This window comes from Hemiscyllium ocellatum, chromosome 6, assembly GCF_020745735.1.
Source record: "Hemiscyllium ocellatum isolate sHemOce1 chromosome 6, sHemOce1.pat.X.cur, whole genome shotgun sequence".
Taxonomy (NCBI): Eukaryota; Metazoa; Chordata; class Chondrichthyes; order Orectolobiformes; family Hemiscylliidae; genus Hemiscyllium; species Hemiscyllium ocellatum.
In genome coordinates this window covers 101,997,638-102,007,663 of record NC_083406.1, presented here as the reverse complement: position 1 = coordinate 102,007,663, position 10,026 = coordinate 101,997,638, and the positions used below count along the sequence as shown (strand labels likewise).

The window sequence follows — 10,026 nt, the reverse complement described above, 5'->3', positions numbered from 1 at the left end:
GATCTGGAATGGGAAGCCTTTTTGCAATTTCCATCAGGTTCTTACTCTCAGGTCAAAGATTTTGTAGCAGTTTTGGTGATCTATTATTAATAAACATTCATCTATAGTTTCCAAGAATGCAAGTATGAAAGCAATACAGACTATTACTGCAGATCATTTGGCAGTAAGATTCAAGATAATAAGTAGTCTTGCTATAGAGTGCCAGCTGTTTGTGTAGTTAGCCAGAAATTGATTGAAGCTTTGCAACGTATTTACTCAAGCACCAAAGCACAGGCATTTAGAGAGCTTAATTTTATGTGGTGTGCTTCAGTGCCTTCAATTTATAGCCTGTCTCTTAAATGCATCATGTGCTTGAACACAATTCTGTTTTGTGTGCCTATGGCAAATTCAGTTCAGTCCAATGGTGTCCACCTTTTAGGAAGTGTGTTGGGTTTGAAGCTATTTAACAGTAACTTCAGATTTAATACCAAATTTAAATTTTGTGAAGCTTATTGAATTTTCAATTAATAAGATAAGAATCACGCATGCTCTACCATTCAATAGGGTCCTGGTTGTTCTAGCCAGAAGTGGGTACTGCAGATGCTGGAGATCAGAGTTAAGATCTCGCACAGCAGTTCAGGCAGCATTTGAGGAGCAGGAAAATGGATGTTTTGGGCAAAAGCCCTTCATCAGGAATGATCATCCTGATGAAGGGCTTTTGCCCATAATGTTGATTTTCTTGCTGCTCAGATGCTGCCTGGCATGCTGTGCTTGTCCAGCACCACGCTAATCTTGACTCATGGTTGTTCTGACATTTCTTGCATCCACAATCCTCCTCTTTCTCCATAACTTTTGATTCCCCCTACTGATCAAGAATCTGTGTACGTCTACCCTTAAATATACACAAGGATTCTGTCCCCACAACTCTCTGCAACAAGGAACTCCAAATATATGCAACCTTCTGAAAGATGAAACGTTTCCTCATCTCAGTCTTCAATTAATGCTCTTTTATTCTGAGACTATGCCCTCTGGTCCTAGACTCTCCCATGGGGAGGACCATCCTGTCAGCATTTACTCTATCAATCCCCTTAAGAATCCTGCATGTTTCAATGAGATCAGCTCTCATTCTCCTAAACTCTAGTGAGTAGAGTCTCAACCCATTGAGCCTTTGCACATAGGTTTCTCCTTCCATATTGGAGATTATCCTAGTGCACCTTCTTTGAACTGTCTCCAATGAAATAATATCTTTCAGGGGACAAAAAAAAACACTCAGATGCAGCAAGACTTTCCTACTCTTATATTCCAACCTCACTGAAATAAGGGCCATCATTCCATTTGTCTTTTTGCTTTCTATGTGCTAGCTTTGACTTTCATGCACAAGTACTCCTCAAGTACCTTTTTTTGTGTTGCAGCTTTTTGCAGTTTTTTCCCCATTTAAAGAATATTCTGTTCTTTTTGTTGTCCCTTCCAAAATGAACAACTTTGCATTTTCCCACATTATACATATTGTCAACTTTTTGCCCATTTACTAACTCATTAATGTCTTTCTGTAAGCGGTTTGTATCCCCCTTATAATCTGCCAATCCACTTATTTTGGTGTCATCTGAAAATTTAGCTACAGTGTATTTACTTTCTTCCTCTAAGTCATTAATACATAATGTAAGCTGTTGAGTTCCCAGTACTGATTCCTGTGGAACCCGACTGGTCACCAACCTCAGAAATCCTTAGCCCCACTCTCTCCTTTCTGCCCATGAGCCAATTCTCTATTCATGTGAAATTATAATCTCTGACAACATGCGTTCTTATTTTATGGTTTAACATACTGTGAATTACCTTTACTAACACCTTCTGAAAGTTCAAAAGCAACATATCTGTTGGTTCTCCTCTGTGCATGTGGTTGTCACTTTCTGGAGAAGTTCAGACACTTTTTTCCCCCCTTTTTTATGAAGCAATGCTGACTCCACTTGATTAGATTATCATTTCCCAATTTACTTACTTGATTTCAATGCACTTTCAAAAAAAGGATATTCAGCTCTTTAGCCTGTAGCTACCCAATTTTTGTCTGTCTCCCTTTTTGATTGGGTGGTTACATTAGCAGTTTTCAAATCATATGACACTTCTCCAAAATACCATGATTTATGGAAAATTATGACCAATGTATCTACCAGCTCTGTAGCTACCTCTTAGGATTCCAGGATGCAAGCCATCAGGGCCAGGGGACTTGTCTGCCTTTAGCCACATTAGTTTGTCTAATACTACTTTGGTACTTAATTCTTCCTCCGTATTCTTTAGGTTCGTCAGCCATGTAGACTGCAAAATATCTGTTAACTCCTCTGTCATTTCCTTGTTCTCTGAAATTGTCACTTAATTAATTTTCTACGTTCACTCCGACTCCTTTTTCCGTTTGAGTTTGGGAGCTAAACTGTTTGTATTTGCAAATGTGCTTGATCTTATTTGAACCATTACTAAGTCAGTAATCTGTATTTGACACTTGGTCAGAGCTCAGAAACCATATTTCAATGTTGACGTGATGCACATACTTTTACTTAAATGCTGTACTTTCATGTATTTAGACAGATTACCTTTTTTATGTATGCAGTGTTGGTGAACTACATGGAAACGCACCATATTCATCATTACATTTAATTAGTTTTAATGCAACTTATGCTGTCATTAGTCAAAAGCCAGCAGAGGACAAAAATGTTATTTTGCTATGAGTATGAAGATGTTTGACTTCCATGAAAAGCTGTGTGGAGTAACCATAGTTTTATTAAAATTTTCGTGTGTGGGCAGATACTTCAGTGATATGATCATGTTATCATCAACATTGAGCCTATTAGAGTTGCACCATTCAGTTTTGCATGTATGTGTGCTAAATGCTAAAATCTATTGATGGTGAAACATTTGGTCCTGAGGATCTTTCAGGTTAAGTTCAATATTTGCATCAAATGCACTATAAAGTAGCCTGCTAGAATGTGTAGATGTTTTATTTAACTTGAATTTTTCCATAATTTGCAGTTAGAGTATTTCTGTGTAAAGTTGTTTGAAGTTGACAAGTCTGAACAATAGTTTTTTCTTTAAAGTTTATATTGTGTTTTAAAATTTGTTTTTCCTTGATCAGGAACACTTGCTGTTTCTTTTTCTGATATTTCTTTTTCAGAGTTAAATTTGACTGTTTATAATCTCATAGGACTGGGGAGTTAAAGGGTCAACTTTTGAGTCCTGAATAAGTGTTGACTTTTTAGTTGTTTCTCAAAGCCTGAAATTGTTAATATTCAGATGTTGTGTTCAACTTCTGGAGGAAATGATTATTTGGGTCCTGTCACTTCTAGTGTCGTCTCTTTTGAAAGAATATAATTATAGAATATTCCTTGGAACTGAACATTTGTAACTGGGGAAGATTTCAAATTTGCAGTCAGATCAAGTTAAGATATGATTGGTCAGGTGGCTTTTACAAATACTTTACAAAACTGGACAAATAATGCTGTTCTGTCAAATTAAATGAATTACATGGATCAGGCTCATCAAATCAGGTGCTGTGCTTGCCTCAGTGACCTTATGAAGTGTACATTTCAAATTCCTCAACCAATCCTTCCCAATTCACCACTGAAAGTAATTGTCTACATAGTAATCCCTTTTTCTTTTGGCTTTTTATATTTTGCTGTCACACTGTTGCTGTGATTTTGTTTTAAAAATGGGCAAATTGTTTCACTCCTGTATGAGCTCCTGTAACACCATGCTTTCAGATACTTAAATATGTTAATGATTCCTCCTAGCATATCAGAAGAACCTTAGACCCACTGTATCTGTGTTGCTGAGTAAGGGCAACTTATCTCGTCCCATTCCCCCACTTTTGTTGCATACAGTCTTGTGTATTTTCTCTTTAATTGCTGATCCAATTCCCTCATGAAAGTTGCTTCGTTCACCTTGTAGAGCTGTACTTTCATGCCTTCACGTTACCTTTTATTTAGATTTAAAATACTATAAACTACTAGTCATTTACTCAAACTTCTTCCTTTCAAACATAATCTGAAATTCTATTATATCATCATTAGAGGCTTCTTTATGATGAGGATTAATTAATTCCATTTCATTGCACATTACCAGGTCTACGATAGCCTGCTCCCTGGTTGACTCTTGAATGTACTGCTATACAAAATTGTCCTGGGAAAAAAAAACTCATTTTCTAGTTTGTCATTCTGCATTTGGATGAACATCATCATTAGTTCGGTACATTTCTTACATGCTCCATTTGTATATTTCTGTATACTCGATCCTACAGTGTAACTGTGGTGAAATGTTCTATGTTCTATGGCTACATAACGCACAGAATCCCATGTATCCTTTTTGTTATTGTTTCAACCTGCAGTACCAAATTCAACAATTTGAGCATGCAGAATTTCTAGTCCCTCTGCTCCTTTACACCCTCTGACATGCCCTTTAAAATTGTATCTTTTATGGTGTCTCCTACTCATTCTTCCTACTGAAATTTATCACTTCATGCATATCTGCGTCTAATTCCATCTGACATTCTGCCAGTCTCTGTCCCCTTGAAGTTTATCACCCTTCTATTTATGTTTCTCAATTTTCAACATTTTTTGCCATTTGCAAATTTTAAAGTTGTGCCTTGGGCAATACAAGTCTAGGTCAAAAATCTAGATCAAGAAAAGCAAAACATGATCCAAATATTGACTTCTGGGGAATCCAGCTTGCAAACGTTGCTCCAGTCCCAAAGTATGCATTTACCATGCATATTTTCTATATATTAATATATATGTCAATATGTCAGTAATTACCTGTAGCAATTTTAGTGCACAACGAACTTTACTTCATATGAAATATTTTTTACAATGAAACTTGGTTTTCACAGACTGTCCAACTGGAGAATTTTCCCGATTTAGTTTTACACAAATATTGGAATATTTTGTAATTTTAAATTAATGTAGAAGTTGTCTGGACTACAATATTTTAATGCAAAGCTTTTGAGTATAAATGCCTTTGAATTGTTGACAAAAGTTAAGATTTATTAATAAAACTTGTAACTTTCTTTTTTTAATGATGCTTAAAGCAGCTCTTAAGAAAGTTAAAACAAACAGAGAATGCTGGAAAAAACTCAGCAGGTCTGGCAGCATCTGTGGAGAGCGAAACAGCGTTAACGTTTTGAGTCCGGTAGGACTCCTCTTCAGAACTGAAGAAGCAACGTTAACTCTGTTCTCTTTCCACAGACTCTGCTAGACCTGAGTTTCCACAGAATTTTCTGTTTGTTTCAGATTTGCAGCATCTACAATATTTTTGCCTGAAAGGTATGCTGTATTTGGTCTATTAATTTATTTCTGCAATTTATTTTTGTATCGCATTTGATGATATGGGAATTTTGCAGGAATTTATCCTTGCTGAGTTGATCTTTTGTGGCTAGATGATCTCAGGTTTTGGTTGAGACTCTTCAAATTTGCTTAAAGATGCAGTACAGTTTCAAGGTCCTGAATCACCTATTTCTGTTCTTACATTCTTATTCCTAATTATATCCAAGCTTCCCCTTCTATTTTTTAATTTTCAGTTTTCTAATTTTATCACCTTTTTCTACAGTTTTCTATAAATTATGAATAAAATAAAAAATGAAGTTTTATATATATATCTCCCCAGCTTTTCCGGCGTGTAGCTGCTGCCTTGCCTGGAATGGAAAGCACACAGGATAAGAGCAGAGAAGACAGTATCCTTTTCTTGGCTTGTATTGTTAAACTTTCTTGTTTTTTTTTAAAATATATCTGTTCAATACAGCAAAATTATACTAACTTGTTCAACTTGGATGAAAATTAAGCAGTTTTAGCAGAACATTTGACTTTATTTGCTTTTCATGTTTGAATTGATTTTACATTTTGCATATAATGCTGGTGTTTCCGTGTGAGCAAATGGAATTTCTTTGCTGTTGGAATCATACCTGGAATAAAAGGACTGTTGGAAGTCAATCATCTCAGCCCCAGCTCATCACGGCAGGAATTCCTCAGGATATTGTTCTAGGCCCAACTACTTGGCTGAATGAGTGCAACTCCAACAATGCTTGAAAATGTAATAGTCGCCATAAGGCATCCAGTCCATTACTTCCATCATTCTCTCCCTTCACTAATGCACATTGGTAATGGTGTATGTACCATCTACAAGATGCACTACAATAATTCTTGAGGTTCGTTTGACAGTACATTCCCAGTCCAAGACCCCTACAAACAAGGATTACAAGGGGTCCAAATTAATGGGAACAGCACCATCTGCAACTTCCTCTCCAACCTGCACAATGCTGTCTTGGAATTATCTTATTCATTCATGATTGCTGGTCAATTTTCTGGAGTTTTTTTTAGATTAGATTAGATTACTTAGTGTGGAAACAGGCCCTTCGGCCCAACAAGTCCATACCGACCCGCCGAAGCGTAACCCACCCATACCCCTACATTTACCCCTTACCTAACACTACGGGCAATTTAGCATGGCCAATTCACCTGACCCGCACATCTTTGGACTGTGGGAGGAAACCGGAGCCCCCGGAGGAAACCCACGCAGACACGGGGAGAACGTGCAAACTCCACACGGTCAGTCGCCTGAGTCGGGAATTGAACCCGGGTCTCAGGCGCTGTGAGGCAGCAGTGCTAACCACCGTGCCGCCCACCAACTGTTCTGTTCCTAACATTGGGTATGCCGTCACATTGGGGCTGCAGGGTACAATTAGTTGGCTCACCACCAACTTCTCCCAGATAATTCGAGATGGCTGTAAATGGTGGCCTAGCCAAAAAACTCAGATCCCATGGACAACAATTGTTTCGGTAAACGCAAGGGAATAGTCAATCTTCAACGATTGCTTGAAAGTGTCAGAAAACTAGAAAAGGGAGACTAGTTGAGTGAGGAGAAAGCAGAGGGAGATTGAATGAAGTGGATGTTCCATCAGGCTTGTGTCAAATGTGCTATTTGTTCATTTCTTAAATTGTTTTTAGCACTAGTGGAGGAGTTTAGTTCTGAGATTTGAACTGCTTTCATTTGGTACCATGTACTTAATTTGTTCTTTTAAAATTGACACGTTTTGCAATAATGTTTTTGGGGGAGTGTTTTAACCGGATTTAATTTGAGGTTTCTTGTGTTATAATTGTTAATTTTTTTAACTTAGAAATAGGCAGTGCCTAGTAAATTTCCTTAACACAATTCAATTTCAGTGATTGATATAAAACTGGAAAAGACTCAAGAGCAACCAGTCAGTGAGGGAGGGTGCTCTTGCTAATATCGGCTCTATAAGCCACTGCTTATTTGTCATTACCATCCACCACAGTGTGAATATTGGCTAGTAATCTTACCCTGTTGGTAAAGTATTGCAATTCATCATTGCTGGCTGTCTTGTAATTGATCTATTAGCTTCACTAGCACAAACGTGGAGAAAATGTCAGTGTCTTCATTGGAAATAAATACAAAAATATGTAATTGCCAAAACTCAACTTGCATCAGTTTACTTTTAATCAGAAGACACATTTTGTTCTTTGCGTTGTATAATATTGCACTTTTAATGATGGAATTCTGTAACTGTTTAGTGTAAAGGACAGTTTATGCAGATAACATCTGAATGCTAAGTGGCTTTATGATGGTGACTACATTATCTGAACAATGAGACACCAGTGAATTAGACCTTTTTAATTGTTTTAAATGATAGGTTTCTCATTGTGATCTGTTGACAAAACTAAATTTCTCAAGGGTGCAAAGAGAACTAAAAAAACTTAATTTACACCAAACATCTCTTAAACTTTACAAAAATCTGTTAGTTTTAACAGTTCCAGTTTGTGATATAACACCCAAATCATTGTGTGCATGATTCATCTATAATGCAATGTTGAGTTCCTTTTTTTAGCACGTTGTGAGTCCAGCATCTTTTATAAAATTCTGTCACATTGTTTGGTTGTGTACACTAACATGGTGATGGCCACTCAGATGTGCGTTTTCAAATAATTATGCACTGTTTCCAGCTAAATGAATTTGCATTGAATGGGCAGAAAAAGATCAAAATCAAACCTTTGTGTTGTGGACGGTGGAAAGTTCTCTTTGCTCACTTGCGCACACGTAAAATTAAAATGTCATCTAGCATACAGAGATCACTTCAATTGTGCATTTGAAGGAAGGAAAACTTTCACATGCAAGACTTGTAAAATTATGCATCGTTTATGCCTTTTTTGTTCTAGGGCTTCCATATTGGTTAGAAGTTTGTAATTCTGTGTGGTTTGACTAACACACCCAGAATATAATTTAGCATTTTTATTTAACTTGAATTATCTCCCCACTTTTTAATTTATTCTGTACTCCAGTTTTTAAATCTTTTAGATTTGTGTGACCAATTTTTTTGTCATGTTAGGTTTTACTTCATGAACACACTAGCTTTATTTTACATGTAACATTCTTTCTGATCTAAGTATCTGAAGTATGTTTAGACTAACTGGTTGTGGGGTGGAGAAACTGTTTCCAGTTAATGCTGTACACCACTTATTCCTATTGGAGAAAGTATAAACAAATGGAACTGTCATGCCCTCCAGTTGGGATTTTTGCATCCTTTAAGTGCCTACACCCATACGTTGTTTAAAGTAGGGCTGCAGGTATGGTTGGTCTCATTGTTGCTAAGAATCATAATTCTGCCTTACTTTTGGTGTGGCATTCATGGGTATAGCGATGTCCTAGTTTTCATGAGACATCTATTAAAGTTTGGGATTTTGCCTGGAAATGGCTGCTTCCCAGCCTTGCATGCCAGAGCTGTAATGATTTGCTTATCCATTGTTAGGTTACTAATTTTTTCATAATTTTGCTACTGAAAATACTGTAAGATGGTGTGGCTTGGGTTATTTTTTCTATGTTTTTGCCATTTGTATTTTTTATGTAAAAACATTTTTCTTGGGAGTACAAGAAAATAACACTAAAATGAATTCTTTTTCACCAAAATATCTAAATGGCTAAATAAATAATTATTATTCAAGCTCAACAGAGGAAGTTCTTTGACCAAACAAGAGCATGCTGATTTTTATTAGAACTTCTTTATACACTGACAAAACTAACAAGCTTGTGAACACTGTTTCGAGAGCAGCATTTTTCTCAAGTATGATTTGAAAATTCTTTCACAAATTGAGCTATCAAAGCTTCTGTGGTGCAGTAGTGTGCAGTTTCAGTAGTACGGTTTTTGAACAGAATATGGCTTATTTGGCTTGACTGTTGTACCCATGCAACTGTATATTCATTACTACTTTTGCGTATGTATTGTTACTATGATAACCCTTGAAGTTACGGAAAAAATGGAAAAATTTTTGTCCAAAATATCACTAGTACCTCAGCTCTGTTTGATAATGTAAAATAAAAACCCAAAGCCTGAACAAAATAAACACCTGCCTATTCAAAGTATTTTAACTGCTGGTTCTTTATTTGTTTTATATTTCTTATGGTCTAAACTGAGAGTTGTGGATGTAAAATTGAGGGGAAGATAATGAATGATGAAAAATGACCATATAAGTTCATTGAAGACATTATGGTCTGTTCAGTGTGCTAGTCAGACCATTGCATGTTCATGAGGCACTTTTTTTTTCCATCTTTGACACAAGTGAGAGCCAAAATGCATTGTCTAATATTAGAACAAGCTTTTAGCATCAGACCAGAGTGCAGATTGTTTTACTAAGCTTTTTTTGCAAGTAGTTAATGATTTAGTATAGTCACATTAAAACATGTTTTTGATTTTGTACCGTTTTTGTTGGTACCTTATTTTTTAATCATCTTTCCCTGTCAATTCCGCAAATATCTGAATGCTACTGATTTTGATATTGAGCACCAAATTATTCCACATCATTCTTATTGGCAGTGTATTTTATTCATTTTTTTTTAAAAACCATCTTTATTCTATTTCCAAGCTTGGTCCCTATTTAGAATCTAAATTTCCGTTCTATAATGCGTTGTCTATTATGTCCTTCTGTCCTGTGGCAAACTACAATATGGAGCTGATTATGTCTAGCCAGTGGCAAGTTTGTATATGCATTCAGTGTTGAGAAA

General features: G+C 36.3%; 1 protein-coding gene across 2 annotated transcripts in view; it reads left to right on the top strand.

Annotated features, from left to right (window-relative positions):
• rab6a (RAB6A, member RAS oncogene family) overlaps nucleotides 1-9,387 on the top strand; it is a 73,868-nt gene extending 64,481 nt beyond the window's left edge. For both annotated transcript variants that reach the window (XM_060826208.1, XM_060826206.1), the window contains exons 7-8: nucleotides 5,623-5,689; nucleotides 7,176-9,387. In XM_060826208.1, the coding sequence (XP_060682191.1) occupies nucleotides 5,623-5,689; nucleotides 7,176-7,240 (132 nt within the window). In that variant the 3' untranslated portion in view covers nucleotides 7,241-9,387. The remainder of the gene's footprint in view (nucleotides 1-5,622; nucleotides 5,690-7,175) is intronic.
• The last annotated feature ends 639 nt before the right edge of the window (nucleotides 9,388-10,026 follow it).